The sequence below is a fragment of the Galeopterus variegatus genome, unplaced genomic scaffold (assembly GCF_000696425.1).
Source record: "Galeopterus variegatus unplaced genomic scaffold, G_variegatus-3.0.2 Scaffold1092, whole genome shotgun sequence".
Taxonomy (NCBI): Eukaryota; Metazoa; Chordata; class Mammalia; order Dermoptera; family Cynocephalidae; genus Galeopterus; species Galeopterus variegatus.
The window spans coordinates 40,596-66,375 of NW_007727203.1; the positions used below are offsets into that span (position 1 = coordinate 40,596).

Below are 25,780 nucleotides of genomic sequence, written 5' to 3' on the forward strand. Positions count from 1 at the left end.
GTTTTTTGTTTTTTGTTGTTGTTGATGTTGTTGTTGTTGTTTGTTTGTTTGTTTTTTTGTGTGTGTATGTGTTTGTGTGTGTGTGTGTGTATGTATGTGTGTGAATTGATTCATTCACCTTTAGCTCCCTCCAATAAGTGAAAACATGTGGTATTTCTTTTTCACTGCCTGACTTGTTTCACTTAATATTATTCTTTCAAGGTCCATCCATGGCTCACTTGGGAGAGTGCGGTACTGATAACACCAAGGCCACGGGTTCGGATCCCATATAGGGATGGCTGGTTTGCACACTGGGTGAGTGTGGTGCAGATTGATGAATGTATTTAATACCACTGAAGTATAGGCTTAAAAATGATTAAGAAGGTAAATTTTATGTTACGTGTATTTTAACACAATAACTTTAAAAAAAAAAGAAAATGTTAAATGAAACAGTGGTTTGACAAGGTAAAATTGAAAGCTCTTCAAGAGAATAAGAAGACAAGCCACAGACTGGGAGGAAATATTTACAGAAGACATATCTGATAAATGACTGTTATCCAGAATATACAAAGAGAGAGTCAGCTCTTGACACAAGGGTTTGTAAAAAAAATTTAAGATTAACGTACAATAAAAACAAAATATACAAAGAACTCTAAAAGATCAACAATAAAAAAAACCAATTAAAAAAAAGGGCAAAAGACCTGAACAGACACCTCACCAAGGAAGATATATAGGTGGTAAATAAGCATACAAACAGATGCTCAACAACATGTCATTAGGGAATTGCAAATTAAGACAACAATGAAGGCTGGCCAGTTAGCTCAGTTGGTTAGAGCATGGTGTTAGAACATCCTGGTTGAGGGTTTGGATCCCTGAATTGGCCAGCTGCCAAAAAAGAAAAGAAAAGAAAAAGAAAAAAAAATTTAAGTTAAAAACAAGCAAACAAACAAACAAAAAATACAACAATGAGATACCGGCACAAACCTATCAGAATTTCTAAAATCCAAAACACTGACACCACCAAATGCTGGCAAGTGGGTGGAAAAACTGAAACTCCCATTCATTGCCAGTGTGAGTGCAAAATGGTACAGCCACTTTGGAAAACATTTTGGTTGTTTCTTACAAACTAAACACACTTATACATAAGATCTAGTGATCGCACTCCTTGCTATTTACCCCTAGGAGTCAAAAACTTATGTCCACGCAAAAATCTGCCCACAGATGTTTACAGCAGCTTTAGTCACAACTGCAAAAATTTGGAACCAAATAAATGAAACAAGGATAAATAAATAAAATATATCCATTCAATGGAATATTATTTAGTGCTGAAAAGGAAGGAGCTATACAGCCATCAAAAGATATGGAGGAAACTTAAATGCATATTGCTAATTGAAAGAAGCCAATTGGAAAAGGCTTCTTTTTACATGATATTCTGGAAAAGGCAAAACTATGGAGTCAATAAAATCAGTGGGTTACAGGGAGGGAGAGATGAATAGACAGAGCACAGAGGACTTTTAGGGCAGTGAAATTATTCTGTAGGATACTATAATGGTGGATCCATGTCATTATATATTTGTGAAACCCGCAGAATGTACAACACCAAGAATGAACCCTAATGTAAACTATGGACTTTTGATGATGATGTATAAATGCAGATTCATCAGCTGTAACAAATGTACCACTCTGGTGTATTGATAGTGGGGGTGGGTGAAGGTGCTATGCGTGTATGTGGGGGGTGGGGGGCGACAAGGGGAATGCTTTGTATTTCCCAATGAATGTTCCTGTGTACCTAAAACAGCTCTAAAAAATAAAATCAATTAAAAAAACACAAACGACTAAAATCTCAGGAGAGACGCATGTTGGATCAAGTCATTATTAGGAACCTGTCCCCCACCAAACTTTCCTGTTAAGTAAAAGCCACCACCATTCTCCCAGTTACTCAAGGCAGAAACTTGGGCACTGTTCTTGATGACTTCCTGTATCTCACTTCCCGCTTTCAGTCACTCATATTCGAAACATACTTAATTTTCTTTCCATCACTGTTACCACCTTTTGAGGCAAACCACCCATTATCTTTGTCCTGTATTAGAAATATCTAACAGGTAACCTAGTTTCTATTACTGCCAGATTTCAATCCATCCTCCACACAGCAGTCAGAGTAATCTTTTGGAAACATAAAATTTATGTCATTCTCTTGCTTAAAACTTGAATGGATTTTTTTCCTGCACTTTGAATAAAAGTGAAACTCTTCAAGGCTGGTCAGGTGTCTGCCTATTTTCCAACCTTGGCTCACACCACTCTCCCACTTGCTCACCAAGCACGGAGAAGATGAACCTTCCTTCATCCCTTTACCTAATAGGTTTCCTGTTATTCTCTGTTTCTGGATGTAGTGTATTTCCTTCATAGCTCGTAGAGTTTTGTAAATTCTGATTTGTTTACTTCTTCTCTGCTGTCCTCTCCCACTAACCTGCAAGCTCTGTGATAGCAGGACTTCATCTGTTCTGCTGGACATGGCACAGTAGCACCTAACACTGGGCCAGGCTCATGGTAGGCAATGGTACCATGGGTGGGGCAGTGGGAGTCGTAAGACACTGGAGTAGGCATTTAAAAACAGTAATAAAAACCAATTAGGAATTGGTCTACTTTTTATTATTACCGTGCATCTTTAATTCTAAACAATGTAAGTAATAGAATACTCTTTCCTCCCAAATTCTTTTGTGGATTTAAATTCTGTAGCAATGTTACTATTACTGACTTTCGATAATGCGAGCTTCATATTAACATATTTGTATTACTTATGCCTCACTAAACATTTTACAGAAAAATTGATTTGGAGAATTTCCAGTTAGACAGCAGGCTCCTGACACATGCAGACTCAGCTACACACAGTCATTTCAAGAGTAGTTCATGACAGTTTAGAATTGTTCTAGCTCACTTTGGGAGCAGTGTGGATCTTAGACCCTTGTGGTACTACATATTTTTTAATTTAAGCAGTAGATTCAAAATACGTGATAGCACATGATTATACAAATTAAGAAACAGAATGATTTCTATCCTGTCACACTGGATCATTTAAAGTTTCATTTGTTTTTAAATTTTAAAAGTGTAATACAGTGCAAACTTCAAGATGTAGCATTTTTGTCTGGTTAGTGCATATTTTAGTTCATACATGAAATGCTTATGAATTTGAATAATATCTTAAAAATTGAAATTTATTCTTTTAAAATTGTTATTTTTACTTGTTATTTAATAAGCTACAATATCATTATTCATCACTGCAACAAACATATAAACATGTTTTTCTATTTTTTCAAAAACATGAATGTAATTTAAAAATATCAATTAGTTTTTTCCTTTTCTATACTGTGATATTTGTTTTATTATTTATGTATTACTGTCATGATTATATGAAGGGGTCTTCAAAAAGTTTGTGAAAAATGCATATTATGAAAAAACTATGCATGGATTGCAAACTTTTTTGCACCAAAATAAACTTGTAGTAACTTGTTATAACAAGATCTAGCTCGAGGCACCAAGAAGGACAAAACATCAGTTTGAAAAGAGCCCCTATAATAGCAACACGGATTCTGCTAAAATTGAAACAAGAACAAACATTAAACTTCTGATAAAGCTTGGTGGAAGAATGGTAAAATCACTGATGCTCTATAAAAAGTTTGTGGGGACCATGCCCCAAAGAAATCAGCAATTTATAAATGAATAATTCATTTTAAGAAGGGATGATATGATGTTGAAGATAAAGCCCAAAGTGGCAGACCATCCACATCAATTTGTGAGGAAAAATTAATCTTGTTCATGCCCTAATTGAGAGGACTGATGATTAACAGCAGAAGCAATTGACAATACCATGGACATCTGAACTGGTTCAGCTTACAAATTCTGACTGAAAAATTATAGTTGAGCAAACTTTCTGTTTGATGGGTACAAAACTATTGGGCCCAGATCAGCTGTAGATAAGAGAAGAGCTTTCAATGGAAATTTTCAACAAGTTGGATCAAGATATTGAAGTATTTCTTTAAAGAATTGTAGCAGGAGATGAAACATGGCTTCACTATCACAATCCTGAAGACAAAGCACAATCAAAGCCATGGCTACCAAGAGGTGGAAGTAGTTCAGTCAAAGCAAAAGTGGACCAGTCAAAAGCAAATTTGGGGGGATGCTCAAGGAGTTTTGCTTGTTGACTTTGTGGCATGCCAAAGAATGATAATATCTGCTTATTAGGAGAGTGTTTTGAGAAAGTTAGCCAAAGCTTTAGCAGAAAAACACCTGGGAAAGCTTCACCAGAGAGTCCTTCTCCACCATGGCAATGCTCCTGATCATTCCTTTCATCAAACAAGGGCAATTTTGCAAGAGATTTGGTGGGAAATCATTAGGCATCCACCTTACATTCCTGATTTGGCTCCTTCTGACTTCTTTTTGTTTCATCTTAAAAAATCTTTAAAGGGCACCCATTTTTCTTCAGTTAATAACATAGAAAAGACTGCACTTGACATGGTTAAATTCCAAGGACCCTCGGTTCTTTAGGGATGGACTAAACATCTGGTGTTATTTCTTACAAAAGTGTCTTGAACTTGATGGAGCTTATGTTGAGAAATAAACTTTATATTTTAATCCCATTTTCCCACAATCTTTCTGAAGTCCCTTCATATATGCAAAGTTGAATAAAAGAAAATTTTCATTTATGTTTATTTTCTGGCCATTATTAGTATTCATTTCTTTTCATTATTCTTATTAATAGTAAATAAATTATATAGAGGAGAGGAGCTAAAAAATGATCTACTCTGTTTCAAATATGTTAGATATGACAACAAAGGTAGGTGCTCAAGAAATGTTTGTCAAATGTATGAATTAGTCAATTCAAAAAGTCACTAATAAGTAAGAATTTAATCTCTTTCCAAAATAACCAGTCTATGCTAAAGACACTGACAATTTTATTTCCACCTGGTAAATCCTATTTATTTACACAAGATGCAAGGCCACACAAATCAAATTTTTTTCAAGACATAAGACATACCCACCCAGAATGTGACAATGAAGCCAAGGTTTGACCTAGTCACAAAGCAACAATTTAAAAGTGACCCATAAATTTGTGAAGTAAGCCACCCCTTTTAGAAATGCAGATTCCTGAGTTTACTAGACAAAGGTATAGAACTGAATATAGAGGGGAGCACTGAATCTCCTGTAGTTCCCTGGGGAAAAGTGGGAAGAGTTTTTTTGTTTGTTTTCTTCAGCAAAAAAGTGGGCAGCCTACTCAAACCACCATTTCCTTTACCCTTGGGACAGTAGCCTGCTACAGTTCTAGGAGAGTAAGTTCCCTATGTTTTGTCATTTTTAACTTCTGGGTAACGGAGTGAAATGGAGTTCCTCTGCTCTAAGGGTCAAAGGGGTTCTGGGCTTTGAACTTTATTAATTCCAGTCACTGTTCCTGTTTTCTCAGTTTTAGTTTGTCTATCTCTGTGTTTCTGACTTTCTGTCTCTGTGTGTCTCTGTCTTACTATCGTGTTTGTCTCTCTCTCTCTCTTACACACACACACACACACACACACAGGGAGAGAGTGAAAGGCAAGGAAATACTGTTCCCTAGTCCCCACTATGAATGGGCTTTGAGTGTAGGCTCACCTCTTTGAGATGCAGTGCTGTCAAAATAATGGAGCTTATGTGAAAAATTCGAGGAGCTGGATTATCAGGTATCTGGCTACAACAAGGGCTACTGTCTGGAATCCTGCTCAGAGTCCTGACGCAGGCTACACCAAAAGTGGCAGCAATCCTGCCCAACTACACTAATTTGTCTGGCTACAACAAGGGCTACTGCGAGGCTAATGTCTGGGAATCCTACTCACAGTGCCAATTGTCTAGTTCTTCATCCTGTTCGTGACACCAATTGTAAAGCTAGGCGACCACGCTAGTTGTTGTGGCTCTTTTACCTGCTGGTAATCCTGCACCGACTGGGTCAATTCTCATGCTAGGGCTGGGTCTGGAGCTCCCAGACCCCTCTATACCATTCCAGACTGGGTCACAAACCCTTCACATGCCAGGCTGGGTCACAAACCCTTCACATGCCAGGCTGGGTCACCAGACCCCTTCACACGGGTCTATGAGCTAGGTAACCGGCCACATGGTCCTTGGAAGCTGCAGGTCTGGAAAAACATGGCCCTGCAGGGCGGGCGCGGAGACAGTAAACACCAGCCAAAGTGGCGCCCCCTTGCAGGCGCACTAACTCCACCCACACAATGTTTTCCAAACCGCCCATAAACCGCTCCCAGGCCGGGGAGTCTGACCAATTTGTTCTATTTTCTCAACGTCAGGGAAGTTCTTGCTTTGCCTGTTTTAGTTGAAGTGTAATCTTAAAAAATAAAGAGTTTAGAGTCCAAATCATTTAAATTATTTTGACACGGAAAAGGAAGTGATATTGATATATGTACTTCTTCCTTTTTTTAATTGTGGAGTTAATTTCCTTTCTGTTTACCCACTATCCGTTTAGAGAGGAGTTTATTTACTTAAGCTAAAGGAGAGCAGAAATGAAACCCTTAACATTTTGCTTTTGGGGAGAGACTTATTAAGAAAGGTGCAGGAAAGGGCAGTGTAGAATTACATGACACAAGGACATATCGTTACTTTCTATAAAATTGGCAGCTCTCACACTGTTTCAATTTGCACAGTTTTCCTCTCATCCCTCTCAAATTATACAAGTGCATATTTATTGAAAAGACTATTTGTTCCAGAGGAGAGCCTATTTAAAGAAAAGTATTGGTTAAAAAAAAAGAAAGAAAAGAAAGAAAAGAAAAGTATTGGTGAATCCTTTTAATTGAAGAATCACTTTCTAAAGCCATGTTTTCTGGTAGTAGATTTGCTTAAAGAGAGGCACACATGTATGCTGTAAGAGTGTAATAGAACATACATCGTTCGAATTGTAGCCTGAATTTCACTCACATTTTGGTCTAGAAAAGCCAGTTTACCAGGATTAGTAGCATCAATAACGTTCCCCAAAATGAAATTGTAAGTTATCCATTGTATACTAAAATTGAACCTACTAAATGTCAAATTTGGGTACCCCTAATTTAGGTAAAAAAAAAAAAAATCAGAGAAAGTTTAGCAGTAATTGAGGTGAGCATTTCAAAATAAGACATTCACGAAAGAGGCTAAGGTGAAAGGGAGAAAGGGATTTTGGAATCTGGAGTAGAAAAAAACTGTAGGGCAGATTTTTGTTGACTTTTTAAATAGGCAAAAGCACAACACCTGCTGTTTTTCTTGACAGGAGCAACTAAAAGAATAAATAGCCCAGAGTTACAACCAGAAAAATCTTAGGTGAGAAACAGTACAAATAAATCTTGACTGTGAAGGCGAAGGGCCCTGGGGTAAGTTTCTGAGAAGGTTAGTGGCACACAGCTCTACGCTTCTCTGCCTGGTTTGCCATGAAACAAGGGTCTTGGCTTAGAGGAAATATTTCTGAATGCTTCTTCTCTGTGGTCCTACCATTCTAAAAGGCTGAACTGAAACTTGTTTTGTCTCACCTTTCCTTTCTGAAGAGTGGCTTTCCTCTTCTACTTTTCCTGACCATTTATTCTATCAAGTTAAAAAAAAAAAGGCACTAAGAAAGAGAAGCCTCTATAAAAACAACCAAGCAGAGTGTGGGTATTGGGAGATTTCTAAGTACCTCCTTTGCTTGGTGATGCTTATATAATAAAAGTTTGTTTTTGGTTTAAGGTAAGCCATATTCAGACAGCATAACCCAGCTTTTTTTTTTTTTGGCAGCTGGCTGGTATGGAGATCTTAACCTTGTTGTTATAACTCTGTGTGTGCTCTAACTAACTGAGCTAACCAGCCAGCCTCTTTTTCCTTTTTTATTTAAGTAGTCATTTGCCCATGAATAAGTATTGGTCCCGTCTGCAGGTTTCAATGAGAGATGGAGGAATGGAGAAATAGGTAACAGTGGACTTTTTATGGAAGAAGAGAAGTACTCACCCCTGGAGAGAGCAAACAAGCTGCCCTGATTCAAAGTTTTAGCCAGGGCTGGCTCTCCTTTCAAGTTTATTCCAAAATGCCAAGCATTTCCTATAGGCCCTTATATTCATGCTATGCCTAGACTGATAATTCTTGGAGCACGTACAAACCAAAAATTTACAAAGATTAGGCAGGTAATAGAAATGGGTAAATCTTGTTGGGTATAATGCAGTTGGGAGTTACCAGGTTTGGGGAAAGTCCAGGTCCTGCCCGAAAGGCATTCATATAAAAACAAATTTTAAATATTCTGCAGGCCAAACAAAACACAGCTGGCTGGCTAAATTCAGCCCTAAACTCATCATACTTTCACTACTTTCCTAGAGAATAGGGATTAAAGTTTTCCCTTTTAGATGTCAGATATGTAAATGAAACAGAAAATCAAACATAATTGAGAGAAAAGTCTAGATAGAGCATAATTTACTGAAATTCTACATATCTTAGGAGAGACTATTTCCAGAATTTTAGACAAACTGTGAATTGAAGAATCCTTGTTCTGGCTTCTTGTTTTGATTCTTCAAATCTGCTTTGGGCTGGAGAATATAAAATATTTCTGTGTAAATCTCTTAGAAAGGGTGTACCTTTTTCCCCCATAGGTCAAAAATCACTTGCTGAGTTAGATATGATATATGATAGCTCAACACTTGATTATTTGAGGGTATTCTGGTTTATCAGGATAGATTTAGTGATTTCTCATTCTTTCCTCACTATTTCATTTTCATCTTTAATAAAGGAGATATTAGTAACTGCATTTGCCATCTAAAACTTTCAACTAAGTTCTTATAATTGAACTTCCTTTCAGTTTGTGCACCTGGAAGCATCTTAATGGAAACTTAAAGACACAAAACCTTTATAGTAAGAGAAAAATGGTACTTTTTGTCCTATTTATGATAATATAAAGAGTAACAGTGAAGGCTGTTGAACAATTCCAAATGTTGGTAAGAATGTAATTTTAAGGTAAAAAGTATTGAGAAAAGAAAATAATCAGAAATCATTTTCTCAAAAAATTAAATAAAAGGAAGCCAAAGTCAATAATAGTTTTAAAAAAATCTAAAACCTAACTTTGTATATAAAATGCCTTCATAAAAAACAAACAAAATCAAAAAACAAACAAAAAATAAGAAAGAAAACAAACAACAAAAGAAGAATAAACAGATAAAATGCCTTCATAGAACTCTGCTAAACTTTGATAGAATTCCAGCAAATGCCGTGAAAGTGTCTGAATGAATCTGACTTAGACACCTCTTCCAATGTTTTCAAAATTGTAAATTACATTTTACTGCGGGACTAAAGTGAACTCATGAGATCACACTCATTAGGCCTGGCCTTGGTATTTGTGCTGTTCTGGAGAGGAGTAACCTGTAGGCTTTCTGCCTAGCACAAAACTTCTCAGCTAATGGAAAGCATTGCACTCTTTAAATGTAAATGGTCTTCACAAAGCTTGTCCTGCTGAATATTCATAATCAATAAGAAAACACTATGAACTAAATTTGACAACAGAGATACCTAGTTTTTGAAAAGAAAGATTCCTCCAGTTATTAGAATATGAAATAACAGAGCCGCCTACTGGTCGAAGTGGTACACAGACTTGCTGCTGGGCACCTGGGAATCGTGATTTTAGTTTTATTAACATCACTGAAAAAATAAGGACTAAAAACACTATAGTATAAAACAAAAAGATAAAAGCATTTACTGAAGGATCTATTTTCCAAACTTACTCTCAGTCTTTCTAAAACCTGGTGTTGAATGTAGTTTGTGGGTACTCATTTAAAGTGCTCTGTACTCCTATATATAATACATCCATACATTCCATCAGTGCTTATCATTTTTGTTCAATTTGAACCTCAAAGATGTGCCACAGATTTCACAGAATAACTTAATGACCTGCAGTTAAATTACTTTCAAGCACACAGAGTAACTCAGATGTACTAAGGAGCCTGATTAATAGAGGTGAAATAAGAATATACTTTAAAAATTAAAAATATGACTATTCTGGTATCACCACATCAGTCAATTAGTACTTCAGGGACAAAAAACTGATAAGACTCCCTCCTTGATGCAAAATGCTGACAATCTAGTAAGAAGATAAACAAGTAGCTATAAATTGTAGAGTAGAGATGGAGGAAGATAGGGTTGGAAAGGTATGTGGCTACTATATGGGAAACAACTTGGAGTTTCAGGTTGAGGAGCCTGAACCTGGTGACTTGGTAAGAGCATTGACAAAAATGACTGGTAACAGAATATAGCATTGCTTGGAGTAGGGAGAAGCTAAAAAAGGAAGACCAAATGCCTACTGCACAAGCTCACAGCTGGGCTTCGAAACCCAGCTAAGAAGGAGCAGTGGAAATTAAGAAGATAGAGACATAATAGTGTTTACTTAATTATTTTTAAATTTTCTAAATGTGAGAAGATGTTACTCTAGAGAGCATCACCAAGTGTCATGGATAAGCCAGTTTATTTAACTTATTTACTTAAACATATTTACATGACATCTAAAGAGAATAATGTGTTTCCTTAAATATTTTTTTCCTTAGGAATTTTAGTATATTTTCTATAACATTTTATATAAATGATTGCTTAGTTCAATCATCATTGGAAAGGCTGGTAAACAAACAAAACAAAACAAAACAAAAAAACCAAGAAATTTCCCTTTTCTCTGTTCCATTTATTACAATTAAAAAAAAATTAAACATACAAATAAGGCATGCTTGTTTCTTTGAATAGGAAATAGTCACCTTCCTTTCTAATTAAGTAGAGAGAGAAGGAAGAACTCCACTGCCAGGAAGTTAAGCTGGTTGAGAACTAGGTGGAGAGGGAAACGCTGGGCAAGAGAAGGGCATATCTTCTTTGAAGATCACATGTCTGCAATCAGTACAACTTCCTTACCATCTTTCCACCCTCTACTATTTTAGGACCTCTTTTTGTTATTCTTGTTCTTTTTTTTTTTTTTTTTTTTTTTTTTTTTAAACATACAAATAAGGCATGCTTGTTTCTTTGAATAGGAAATAGTCACCTTCCTTTCTAATTAAGTAGAGAGAGAAGGAAGAACTCCACTGCCAGGAAGTTAAGCTGGTTGAGAACTAGGTGGAGAGGGAAACGCTGGGCAAGAGAAGGGCATATCTTCTTTGAAGATCACATGTCTGCAATCAGTACAACTTCCTTACCATCTTTCCACCCTCTACTATTTTAGGACCTCTTTTTGTTATTCTTGTTCTTTTTTTTTTTTTTTTTTTGTCTTTTTCGTGACCAGTAAGGGGATCACAACCTTTGGTGTGGTGTTGCCCACACTGCGCTCAGCCAGTGAGCACGCCGGCCATTCCTATATAGGATCCGAACCCGCGGCGGGAGTGTCGCTGCGCTCCCAGCGCCGCACTCTCCCGAGTGCGCCATGGGGTCGGCCCTTATTCTTGTTCTTTTTAAGGCTGCTCTTGGTACGCATTTTTACAGGGCAGGGAGCGTGCCACCTCACAATGTCCTAGTACAATACTATGTGCAACAAGTTGATCTAATAAGGCATTCATTCAAAAAGATCAAATTGCCTTTCAGTGTGACTTACCCAGGAAAGGCCCTGTTCTTGAAGTATTTATACAGAGATAATAGGTTAAAGGTGTCTGCACATAGTTTTGGAACCAAAACTTTGAACACATGATGTAATAACAGGACAGAATATGTCAAAACTGCTCTATTTTAAAAACCTATAAAGGCAGGACCCTCTGTCAATTGCACATCCCCTGAGATTTTTCATTTCTCTGAGGGATGATCATTTTCTTGCTAAATTAGAACCTTGAGGTTACAGTCTTTACCTCTCCAATACTCATCTTAATGGTTAACTGGGTCCCAATGATTCACTTTAACCCTGATCAAATCTGCTTTCTGTTCTCTACCATCACTGACTTTCATTATCTCTCACCAGTCTGTTATTCTGTACTCAACTCTCTTCCTCTCAATTCATTCTTTATACTACAAACTGTGTTACCTGTTTTGAAACTCCCCTGATTAAATTGTTCACTGACTTCCAGGATAAGTCCAAACCCTTACTACAGCATGCTAGCCCTTCTGTGATAGCGTTGTGTGTGATCTCTCCATCCTTCCATTTAACATCCTAAATTCTACTCTTATTGAATGTCTTCCCATCTCCTTGAAAAAGCTCCACCCTCCAGGCTTCCAGAGCTTTGTGGTTGCTGTAACTCTGCTTAGAGGGCCATCACTCATTTCTTAACTAATTCCTACTCATATTTTGACAGTCATGAAAGTACCTCAAAAAGGGAAATTGCTTCTGATTCAATAAAACTGGATTAAGTATCCATGCCATGAACTCTCACAACACCCTGGGCTTTCACTTGCGTAACACTTATAACCTGTTCTATAATTTTCTGCAAATCTACTGTGAACAACTTGTGGGCTGGGCTGTTTCTTTTATCTCATAGTAGAGTGCTTGCCACACAGTAGGTGTCCAAAACATTTTTTTGATGCCCTTTGTAAAAGGAACTTACAAGTCACAATGGAAATTGCATTTTATTTGCAATTTCTCTCACGACCCCAGTCTAACCACTCTCCTTCCTCATCTATCCTACATACCTGTCAGTCCAAACGTCTTCACATTGTTTCTGTCAAGGTACTTCCTTCCTCAGAAACTTCCTTCCTCAGACAACCTTGTTGTCTATGACAGCAGGTCCAAAGACCTAGATCTGGCTTTCAAAAATTGTATTCTCTATTTGAATCTACTTGATCTGCTTTATTTCCTGTCCATGTTCTGCCTTATCTCTGGTCACTTCTCACTTTTTCTATTGAAATCCCACCCGAGATCCTGCTCAATAATCACTTCCTCAGCTGAAGTCTACCTTGGCTCTTCAAACACATATTGAGCATATAATTTACCACTTATTTGGGCACTTGCATGTCATTTTGTTTGTATGCAACTATTTCCTGTGTAGGCCTTATCTCTCCCACAAAATGGCTTAAGTTCCTGGAGGTCAGGAATCATGTCATACTGTTTGGAATCTCTCAGTACAGCAATAATGATTCAATTTTGAAAAAGTTAGTAATAATAAATCATACCAATAAAATGAAAGCTGCCAAAATATAGAATTTGGTCTTTAACATGAAAAACTACAGAGTAAAGAGAAGATTAATCACTAGCTTAAGTTAGTCCTTTGTAGAGAAGGATGTAAACTGGGGAGATGGATCAGCTAGTTATAGGTGTAAATAAGAAAAATTTTGCTTGTGGTAAGTCATTATTACTCATTTTTCTCAGGTCATCACATTTCCTCTAAAGATATTTAATTATCATCTTTTTATTTTTTTTTTGTCTTTTGTATTTTTTCCGTGTCCGGCAACGGATCGCAACCCTCAGTGTTGCCCCCGTACCAGACCGGGGACCGGCAACGGGATTGCAAACCTCGGCGTTGCTCCTGCGCCTCGCTCAGCCAGTGAGCGGGAACCGGTCTGTATGTGGGATCCGAACCCTCGGGCGGGAGCGCCACCGCGCTTCCCAAGCGGCGCACTATCCAGTGCGCCACCGGGCCGGCCCTTAATTATCATCTTGAATATTATATAGGGGGTTCTGTGGAAAACCGCAATGTTACCCCATAACATTATACCAGATTGTAAGGTTAGGCATATGAGTCAAAAGGAAAAAGATACCTCAAAGCTATTATCCCTAAAATAAATATGTAAGATGACAACAGAGCCTATGGGAGTAGGCCACATTTTTCCTCCAGCAAAAATTCCCTTGACATCTAGGTAAAAGTGGCCCAGCACCCTTGTAAATATGTTTGTCCCATGGACTGACACAGATCTCACGTCAGGACACTTAGCTAACACATTAAATTAATCTGGAGACAAAAACAATGTGTTGCCCTCACAAACTCATATTCCATTCCAACAAAGCTTTCTTAAAAATATGATCTAACCAAAAAGATTATTTAATGATGTGAAGCACAGACACAATATTAGGACAGTATAAAAAGTTGTTTTGGTACCTCATGGCTTTTCAGCACCCTTAAGTCGCTACATGTATGTTGAGTACTCTAACTACTGAACCATTTTCATATTTATTTTCTGAGCTTCTCTTGCCACAAGTAGAGTGAAAACTGTAGTCCAAAGCAAAATGAAAAATGCATTAGAATCTCATCACAACAATTCTGTGGCTTTGGACAGGTATTTAATTTCTCTGACCCTCGGTTTCTTCATTTATAAAAGGGGGATAATAATACATATTTTGTAGGATTGTTGTGAGAATTACCAACAATGTAAAATAACTAACACAGTGCCTGGCAAATAGTAGGTGGTCAGAAAGTAGCAACGATTATTTTAACTTAAGTTGATTTTTTTTTTTGATGTATCATACTGAGTTATGAAAATCATATTAGATAGGACATTTACTATTCTGCAAAATATCTAAAATTTCATACTAGCAATCATAATTTCTGGTGACCTCATAAAATAAAAAAATACAATTACTGTTGTCATTAATATGATCTTTAATAGATGGAATAATGCACCGTTTTACAGCAAGCCTTTTTTAAACCTAAAGAACTGTCTTAAAATCTCCTTCTCCAACATCTCTATATCAATACAATCTTTTTATTTAGGTTTATATATATCAAAGCATTTACTTACACTTATTCATAGAAAACTCTTTAGTGGCTTAATGTCAGCTTTCATAGTGGCATCCATAGATAATACAAAAGAAAAGTGATATGCTTTATATCATACTCACACTGATCCATCAAACACAACTTATACAGCATAGCAAGGTCTCAGACGGCTTATACAAAAGCAAAATAACTAAAAGTAATTATTCATAAATTCATATATGATATTCTATCTGTAATGTACGAGCAAAACACACCAACAAAAGATACCCGTTAACAAGAAAGAGGGTTCTGAGGAAGCGCCAATATTTTTCAGCCTTTTTTTCCAGAAAATCATCCTCAGAAATGAATACTCTGTAGTTTATTTCTCCTGTCCATTCAGAAAGAGTATGGCAGTTACACATCTCCATGTTTCAGCTACTACAACACCCTAAGTGTTAGTGTATTTTACAATTATCCATGTATCTTCATTTGAAAAAAAAATATCAACAGAAAAACTAAGGATGATTCCAGCTTACATGAACACTTATACAATACAATCTCTGTGGAAGCAAAATGAGGAGGCATACAAAAGTTGCTTAAATAAATAAATGTGACCAGAAAAAGAAAAGCCACGGAAGTCAAGCAATTTAATGTTAAACCAGGTCTTAACTATCTTTGAATTGCATCTTTTAGTAATTTAGTTTTCTTACTGTTAAGCTTCTTTAAAAATGTTTCCTTTACATACTTAAGAAGATTGGTAATAATGTGGAGAGCCTGAGACAAGAGACTGGTCACAAATAACTGCTAGGATTTTAAGTACACAGCATCCCAATTTAGAGCTTGACTTTGTCTGATTCAAAGAACAATTCTGTTTGGCTGTGGTAATGTGATAGTTTACTATAGGTTACCATCTCAAAACCATCCAAGCTATTAATTACTAAAGCTATAAACTCATTAGTTCATTTTTAGGAGAAATTTTATAATGTTAAATTACCTCTTGAGAAAATTCTATCTCAGAGGAACTACTTCACTAAGTTCTCTTATTAAAAAACAAAACAAAATAAAATGATTTGTCCCATCATGTATAGCCTTTTAACCATAGAACAGAAATGGTTTTAAGTCAGTGCTTCAGTTCTAAGGTGTAAATTTACTGCAACGTATAGCCAATTAGTTGAATCATTCCCTCTATTCAGTAATTATATAACTGGGCAAGTTCTTATGATTAATGAAATCTGATATCATGTCTATGTGAAGTCAAATAATAAGATGAAACATTAAGTAAACTGTGTAACAAACACTTATTCAACTCAATTGCTTGTTTGCTACCAATTGAACTTTTTCAGTGTACAAAGGGATGAAAAGGGCCCTGAGTTTTTAAGTAATATTATGTGTATAGTGAATATAAAACGTGAAGATGTTTCTAAAATCTAAAAGTACAAGTAAAATGGAAAAAAAATCCATGTGTTACCTTTTAAAACTAAAAAAAAAAAAAAAAAAAAAAAAAATCAAGTTGTAGTTTCAAAAACAGTAATTTGCTTCAAAATTCAATCATAAACTGGACGCCCTAATAATGTTTTAGTTCTAAAGGTTCCTTCTCTCTTTCCCAGATTTTTTTAAATCTGGGTTTCAAATTAAGTTTTAAAAATGAACGTGCATGTTCACAATGCTTATAGTAACAATACAAACATCACAGTAATAACAGAATTGAAAATATTAAGATACAAGATTTATTTGGGGGCACAATTTTGATATACAGTATAAATTCTTCTTAAGTATTTACTTTCAAATGTATCTGCCATGAGATAAATTTCTAAATTTTTCTTTATATGCATGAACACTCAACTTTAATCAGTCACTTAAAAGTTAAATGAAAGTTGTTACAGTCCAGTTAATGTTGCAAAACAATAAGCATTTCAAAAGTGGTCTACAAAAATGTTCACATATAATACCTGATTAATTTAGAATTTGCGTTTGAAAGCTGATCTTGCATTTAATGTTTAATACAATATTTGATACAAAAAATATGTAAAACATTGTCATGGCTCAATCATAACACTAAGCATGCTGCAATAAAGGTTAAAAAATTTAATGGTAAAATGCTATACAATTCTGTATGCATGGCTTTTAAATTATAACTAATGAGAATATAAAATCATAAAACTCCACAATTTAATAGAAAATGTTAGATAATACAAAAATTAAGTGCTAATTTGATGGTAGTCTGATGGTTGAATCCATGGTCAAATGGTAACATCTTAACTCTCAATTCTATCAAACTATTGAACTATTACTTAACCAGACTAATGAATTTGAATATAACAAAATATAATTTTATGTGTTCTTAAATATAAATAAAGTTATTAAAATAGGACTGAGGAGAAAAAGCTAAAGGAACTAAGCAATTTTGTCTGAAGAATTGAGACTTAAATGTTAATTGAGAAGCCAGAAGCATACTGAAAAATAAAAATGTCGGATGACCAACTGCTCTCTTTTTTTCCTACTGGGTAAGAGAAATGGATTTAAAATGAAACAGGAGGTACAGACTAAATATGAAGAAAACTTTCCTGACACAGAAGTTGCAAGTCAGATAAGGGAGGGATAGATAAAGTCAGACATAACTATGAGGTGATTTAAAGAAAGTAATGGATAGGTGCACGAGTGGCAGTGCCCTGTGATTTCCTTTTTCTTGTTGTTAATCTGGAAACTTGTAGAAAAGCCTTCTTTTGATAATAGCTTTTGTGTAACAATAGCTCAAACAATGATCTGCCAGATTTACTTAATCAAAGAGCATAGGAGGGGATCATGCAAGGTAGTTTTGAGTAAAGATTGCATAGTTCATAATCTAAAAGTTAAAATGCAACTTCATCTGCGGAAGAGTAAACTGTCAGTAACAATATAAGTATTTAGAAACATCTCAGTCTGAAAAGACTCTTGTAGTATATGTGGAAGTGTTACACAATTTCTAGAATGACTGGTCTAGATAATCAACTAGCGTGTGTGCAGATTCTACCTTTAAGGAGTTAGCTGGGAAGATAAAGTAATAAATAAAGCAATATTACTCCGTGAATAGTTATGTAATAACCTGCTTATAACTGGTAATAGGTTCAACACAAATTTATAAAATGTTGTATAAAAATATAATGTGATCTCAAGTTCTAGGAGTTAACTACCTTCAATAAAATATTCATGTCCATAAATAGGAAAAAAGGAAACAAAAGGTTTACTGAAATATTTTTCCATTTTAAATGACTTTTGAGAGAGATTTAGAGCCTGGAAAGTTCAGTATAATAGCTACGGCCTACCAGGTATTCCACTGGGCTTTAGAAGCCAAATCTGAAAATATTTTAAACAAAAATACTTGCCAAATTTTACGATAATTCCCACTAAAACACATACTTTAGTTTTCTCAACTCTCTATAATTATTTTCACATTCAACCAATGTACATTTTCTCGAGCAAGTGGATACGTGTAAGGAAGCTATACAAATCTGCTTTGTAAAAAGGACATTATCCTTGCATACTTCCTACATCCTATCCAAATTAGTTCTTTATTAGTAAATTTTTAGTGAATTAGTAAATTTAAATTAGTAATTAGTAAATTTTCTAAAGTGACTAAAAGCATAAACTTTGAAAATGGAGTCAAAGGATTGATGAGACTGAACTTTTATGTTAAATTAATTCCTCCAAATCTAGTATAGAATCAATATAGAAAAAGTGTCTGTTCCCAAAAGTTGCCTTCACTTTTCCCTTAAAATTTACTTTATCTTTAGTTCTATAATATAAGAATAAACATTAGGAGTGAAGTAAAATGATTTTAAGATTCATAATGGCAAATGTAGGATTGAATTTTGCCTTGAATCAGAAATTATTTCTCAAGCAACAATCCGCATAGGCGAACATAAGATGTGTAGGCATGTCTAACTTCTAAAATCATTAAGGTATCTGGTTTGGCTTATATACAAACCACAATTGTGTTGGAGTGTAATGACTGAATTTCTTACAAAATGTCAACACATTACACATCCTGTCATACAGCATGAAGGCGGTAAGGTGTGGATAAAAGAGGTGTAGAGAGGCAGACCCGGGATAAAATCCCAGATTTGTTAATTGCTAGATGTGGACCTTGGGCAAATTACTTAGCTTCTCTTAGCTTCAGTTACCTCATCTGTAAAGTGGAAACATTAACTTTAATGCTCATATGGTTGCTGTGAGGATTAATAGCATATATACATCCCAGCATTTATTATGTTCCTTGTCATAATTTTCTACACAGATAACAGTGCTTTTTTCCAGTTATGCATTTAGAAAAAGTTTTTAGAATTTATATTTAAATCATTTTTGTTTTAACATGATTCAAATCAAGTTCTTTCAATGCCTTAATTCTAGTATACAATTAGGAACTAATATAGACTTTGAATATCTGTTATAATCCTTTTAAGGTTACATTACTATCCAGTGAGATGAATTTTAATATTTTTTAATTGAAGAGCCTTTTATTCAAAAGGACCCAAATACCTTCCTACATGCAAAACTTTGTTATAGCAGTTAAATATCAGCTTTAATTAACATTTATTAGTAAGTAAGTAATATAAGTCATTTAAAGTGATGTTGCTTGCTTGCATATTACAAATAGATTCTAAAAGTCTGATGTACAATTTAAAATTTATTAAAGAGATCTACACTTTCTACCTTTCCTACTTTTTCAAGAGTCTACTAAAAAAAACTGGGGAAAGGAAATTATTTGTTTAAAACATGCTTGCATGGAATGGGAAACTATACAAAGTTCTTTTAATTTGGTATATTAATTTTTTAAAGCGTTTTATTATTAAACATTAAAAAATGCTGGAAAACTTACAATCAATTGGCCCCGATACAAAGTATAGCAGAACTAAGATAACTCTTCTTTTGACAGGAAGAGATCAGTTAGACCTCAAATGGTCCTTTATCCTCAATGCTTCAAATTGGAGAACAAAAATATAATTTATTTCGATTTAAAGTTGTTGAACAAATGTCTGAAACAAATATCCTGAAATGCATTTGAAAGACATTTAAAGGCAAGAGAACTAAGTGAGAAAATTTACTGGGAAAGACAAATAATTTATTACAGAAATAAGAGAATAATAGCTATTTGAAAAAATTATATGCCACAAGAGTGATATTTGTTGAGGGTCTGAATCAAGAGAAGGGCCAATAAAATATAAAAGGAGGAAATCCTGGGCACTAGTAAAATAATCTTAATTTTAAGAATTCAGAACTGTGTTCAGCAATCCAGCTGAATAAATGGTAAATGTTGTAACATCTAAATCATAAGATCATAGCAGAGAGCAAACAAGAGAAGGCTTGTCAGTCACTAAATATTTAGGACATCAAATTGGGAAATTTAGGTTTTCTTTAGCTAAATGATGAAGACAGAGAAGTAGGATTGAGAAAATATCGTTCAGGAAATAAAAACTTAAATCAGGAAACTGGGGATTGTGTTTTCCTCTTAACTTTTTATCTCCCAGAAAAATCTTAGAACTTAATTAGATAATGTCTATTAAGTACTCTGAGAATCTGAAAAAAATAAAACAAGTGAGATCATCATTGTTTGCAAATTATAGAAAATAATTTGTGTTTAGAAGAAAAATTCCTTATTTGACAGAAAGTGCTTCATTTTAAAAAAACATGTAGAGGTTGTTATTCTAAAGAAGATAATTAGTAACAAAAGCAGCAAAGGAACCTTTAAAAAATGATTTCAAGGACATCACTAAAAGGTATACTCTAATATAATATAAATAATAAATGCTGCTCACATATCAAAAGTCATGTGAAAAACTGGAAAAAGAAGAAATTATAAAAATAGAATTAGCAAGAAAAAACACAGTTTTGTAAAGAGGTTAAGTCTCAGTCTGCTCAAAAAAGGTAGATTTGGCAGCAATCCTTCCTTTCACAGGGATTTGGCATGCCAGTTGAATGATTTTTCCACACAGTGTTTTTAGGTCATGGGAAGAGGAACGTTTTCAGATAAAGTCACCAGGCTTTCCTTGGGAACAGAATAAGATACTACAGGTTCAAAACTATAAATTACTTTTGAAGTTATAATAAACAGGAAGTGTAATTTTATTTGAGTCAAAGATGGTTTATTCAGAGAATGAAAGATATAACACTACATTGTCTTAACCATCTACCTACTTAAAAATTCCATATAAGTATAGCTCTGTAAGTTTTCTGATAAAAATGCATTTCTTAAATAAATGAATATGGAACATGAACATACATAAAAAATAAAATGAAAAAAGGCTAATATTTTATTTCTTGCATTTTGTTCTATGCTCTCTTACAAACTTCCAAAACCAGAACCAAATATGTTTATTAAAATGCCCGGAAGGAAATGTTCAGAATTTTGGAAGGTCAAGAGAAATGGCATTTCAAATTAGGTTTTGGTAGTTCCTTCTTTAGAGCCCTTTGAGACAATGTTTCTGCATTCTCCATGATAAAGAGAGAGAAAGCAAAAAATCAGATAGCTGCTTTCTCCTTTGCAAAATTCACTGTCATAGAGCTGACCTACAAAATATGGGAGATGGGGGAGAAAAATGTTCATATTATGGAAGAATGTGTACCCTGCTAGGAAGAGAGCCTACAAGAAAGCTTATTTGTGGCCTACAGACTATTGCACATTCAAACACAACACAAGAGAAAAGAATATCCAAAAGCTAATATGTTCAGGAACATGATCAACATATAAACTAGCTTGTGCCCAGAAATAAAACATGGATACCAGACATCACTGCAGTCAAACCTGTCATAATTTGTTTTTGTTTTAATGACCTTTAGAAACCGGTCCAAACTGATTATCAGCAATACATTGTTTTTGCTTTTTTTTCTTAAAAAAATATTTGAGACCACTTTTGATACACACACATATAATTTTGTGGTCATAACAGACAAATATAACTATAACGAGACTAAACAAAAGTGCAAAACGTAAAAAAAAAAATTAAAAATATGGAAGCATAAGCTAAATTTTTCTGCATAGCTGAAATCTATTTAAAGCAAGTCCTTGTTGCAGGGGTGGGACTGGGTGCTGACAGAAGGATAAAGCAGTTTTTTAAAAAAATGTCTTCTGCATGTTTAAATGATGCAAAAAAATAATTTCACTCCGTAGGCTTGAAAACATTTCACAGACAGTTCATTCCTATATCTTTAGACACCATGGTTGTGGCAGTGCCTCCTTCTGCAAGATAAACAGCAGTGCTGGATTTGGAATGAACTGCCCTGTCACTGCCATTATTATTGACCTCACAGTCCAGTGGTTCAGTGGAGATAACCCATGTAGAGGGGCGCCACCGCTTAAGAGAATAGGGAGTTTTCACACGTTTCTTGATCTTTTCACCTGATCCTGATTTACCTTCTTGTGTTGACTCACCTACAGAAAATAAAAGTACAGAAAAATGAACTATGCATAATGAAACTATTAAGAAGAAAAAGGTTAGGGTTGTAACTCAAGAACAGGTCAAAACAATGTCTGCTAATGAACATTTCTTGAAATTCATGATACCAGGCAGTGTTTTTCTAGGTAAAACTTAACCAATTCATTTTTGAGACTCTTTAAGGCAAATGCTTTTAAACTGATTGAATTATTCTATAGGGCAAGGAAGAAAATATGGAGAAAACACAAAAAGTAAAAGCAAAGGAGAAAATTCAAAGTTCACAGCAGTATTCTCAAATCCTTTGGTTTGGCAGAGATCCTAACATGGTAAAATGCACTTAATAATTCCACTTAATGTTTACAGTGGATCAAATTTTAAAGGTACCTGGCATATAATATTTTTCAGAAAAATGACCGAAATATTGAGTATGAATTTTTTAGTAATTCCCTCTTCCCATACCTGACAAGATTTTTTACTGATACGGAGCCTTGCAATAAAGTTGTGTCAACTGGTCTGTTATACAAGCCACTAAAGCAAGGGGCTAGATTTTACTGATTGTTTTTTGAGACATGTATCCTTCCTTTAGCCCATTTTGTAGTCCTTGACAACCATAAAACATAACTATTTTTTTTTTTTCATAAGTGTTGTCAGTATAAAAGAGAAATCATTTTGTACAGTGATGACTATTGCAGACTTTGGTGAGTTCTCCTGTCTTGTGTTATAATCTCTTTAGGGCAAGATATCCAGCAACAACTTAAGTTATTTGTTTAAGTGCTCTGGGCCTCATACCATAATACCTGTAGGTATGTGAGAGACTCAACACTTAACTGTTGAAAAAGATGACACTAAGAAACTGAGAACAACTTTATAGACAATTTACAGTGACTTTTCTGAAATTTCTCTGGACTTCTAAAATTTATTAAGTTTGGTCTGATAAAATCTAAATGTAGATGTAATAGATATTAATATGTGCAACAAGTTAATGTTTCAAAAGCTATGCTGGCATAATATTACTTGGAGCTTTTTTTGGTTTTTTTGGCAACATTTTTGCCCCCACATTTAATTGTACATATTTGTGGGGTACAGTGTCTTGTTTCAATACATGCATGTACTGCACAATGATTCACTTAAGGTATAGCAGAGATTTTTACCCATTAATCCACCATTTTTCTTCCTCCTCTTAAATTGGTGAGTATTTCCTTAATCTCAACTGTTCATAGTTGCATTATAAAGCAGCGGACACATAAAGTACATATTAAATTGGTAATTATTCTGACTATTATGACACTGACTTCCTAACTATCAACAATAAAAAAAATATACCTTTTTTCTTTACAGTAGTCTAATTACTTTTGAGACCCAACCAAATGGCTTATTTTATTTCTCAAAGTGGTAAAGGTATCACTAGCTGAAACACAATCTGATTCTGAGTAGTTATTTAAATGGTCCCAAAGGATACACAGGAGAGATTACATGATTCCTCCACTTACTCTGCATAGTGCTGCCATCTAGGATGTTTGTGGCTGAAAGATCCAGAGAATTAGGCCTCTGTGCTCTTCTGGGCTTTGATGGCCCAGGATCTGCTACTGTGCTTGGAACACCCTGTGTAAGAACATCTTGTTCTGAACATGGATTGCTATTGTTGTTATTGGAATTAGTTCGGCCACCTTCTAGTGGCCGTTCCCTTCTGTCCACGAGACGATCCAGAACACCTTCATCATGGCCAGCCTGTTGCTCTCGTCTCAATAAAGGTTCATGCTCATCAGGACTGGAATTAATATTCAATCGGGTGTCCTCACCAATAAATTGATTCTGCAGCATTTCTTGGGCCCTATGTGCCACTATGTTGACTGTCTGGCCAGATGGTACTGCCCCATTGGCATACTGGGCTGTGGCAGCATGGGAATTAACATTGTGGTTTCTACCTGCCACACCATTCATGGTGACTGTCACCACATGAGGTTCTGCTGCATTGATTGTATTCATCTTGGCAACTCCAGTTTCTACTTGTTTCAAATTTGATTTGTGCTTGCTGCCAAATTTTATCCGGGGCTCCTTTGTTGAATTTTTGGTGTTCAAAGGCAAACTGGTAGGTCTCTTAGGAAGGTTCTGTTGCTTGGGGAGAGGATAGATCTGAGCAGGTGGAACATCAGGAATTAAACATGCTTGACCATTTGCAGCCTGTGTGAAGTCCTGCTGTCCAGTCACTTCTGCTGCAAGCTTTATGAGTGGGTAAAGCAAGCTAGAACTGGTACTGCTCAGTGGGTCTGGCCCACTGAATTGTTTAAGAGAATGCTCCATGAGATTCTCATCAGAGCTCTCCTTGAGGTTCTTATCAACTTCTTTTGGGTCTAGCTTGTTGGTCTCCAAGTCTTCTTCTGTCAGCTGTAAGCAGACAGGGGTTGGCCCAATTGACTGTGCAACATTTGTGGCATGCAGATTTGTTTCATCTGGGTATGGCATCTCAGATATAGTGGTCATGCCAGTACTTGGAGTGAGGCCTGTGGTGTTTGTGGTGGTTGTGTTCGTGGACAGGCTGGTGACACTTGTTTCAGGGCTGGGGATTCGAGCTTGTGCTTGCTGTCGTTCATAATTAATTGAGTTTCGGTTCTTTTCCCCTACAGTCAAAGGTGTGCTGGACATCGAATGCTCAGAGGAAATATTTTTCACAATGCTGTCAGTGTGATGAATGGAGTCTTCAATGTATGAGGAAGAAGAATAATCTGGATAAGGGCCAATTTTTGGCACACGCCTGTTATGTGACAGGTTGCTTAAAGAAAGAAAGAAGTGTCACATTGAGAATGTACATTTATAACAAACTGTCTCTTCAAGCTTAACACCTCTTACTTTAAAGCCTGAGCTGATTTTCATTTTATTCCTAATCCATATTATCTTAGAGGTTACTTTAAAAGTCTAATCAAATAATGAAGTATCGATTAATAGCGTGCAAAATGCTAGTTTTATAAGAATTAAGCCTGCTGAAAAATCTATGTGGATCTAGATATGACTTATACAGATATTCATATTTTGGTTTACAAGAGTTAATTTAAAAATCTCCTCTATAGTTTTATAACATCACTACATATATCTTTATGAACTGTATACTTGTACAACCAGACATTACATTTCATGAGAGGAGGAACCATAGTGTATGTTTCTTTTGTACTTCTGTAATTCTAAATACATATTGCCTACCAACAAATATGTTATCAATTAAGTTCCAGTGGCAAAATGATGAAAAGAACATAAGCTTTTAGGCTGTTCTAAAGTGCCTCCATTAAGATACATAGTTTAGCAATAGAACATATCTTTCTGGGGTTATCTGAGCCATATCAATGAAAGCCCTAAAACCTAGGGTATGAGGCAGAATGTGACACTCATATAAAGGATCAAAGATTCAGAACTGCTCTCCAGTTATCAAAGGTTCTTCACAGTTATCATCACTCTTTAGGAGTGATAGTTCTTGGCCATCACATTGTAATACACAAGGCTACTTTAAAAATTTCATGCACAGATAGAATTGAAAGATAACACAAATTTCCCATGAGCTTTTTGCAGTACCCTCATATTTATATGATTTAAATCTGGTTAAAATAAAAACCAAGGGTAGCTTTACCTAGAACAATCAAGGTGTAAACATTGAGGATATTAATAGATACAAGTACTATAGGAGAGAAGCAGCAGCTGAAGGAGAGGAGGTACTATAAAGGAAGACTGACAAAGTTATAAGGGGAATTACAGGAAGGGGAAGAAGAAAAAGCTGCTATACAGCACAAGAAAAGGAAGTTCAGGAAAAAT

At 35.3% G+C, this 25,780-nt stretch overlaps 1 protein-coding gene across 1 annotated transcript in view; it reads right to left on the minus strand.

Moving 5' to 3' along the window:
* Window positions 1-14,457: 14,457 nt before the first annotated feature.
* Window positions 14,458-25,780, minus strand: part of BMPR2 (bone morphogenetic protein receptor, type II (serine/threonine kinase)) — a 222,440-nt gene continuing 211,117 nt past the window's right edge. Inside the window, exons 13-14 of the mRNA XM_008574716.1 lie at window positions 23,473-24,752; window positions 14,458-21,978 (exon numbers count right to left, since the gene is read on the minus strand). Of these exons, the coding sequence (XP_008572938.1) occupies window positions 21,731-21,978; window positions 23,473-24,752 (1,528 nt within the window). The 3' untranslated portion in view covers window positions 14,458-21,730. The remainder of the gene's footprint in view (window positions 21,979-23,472; window positions 24,753-25,780) is intronic.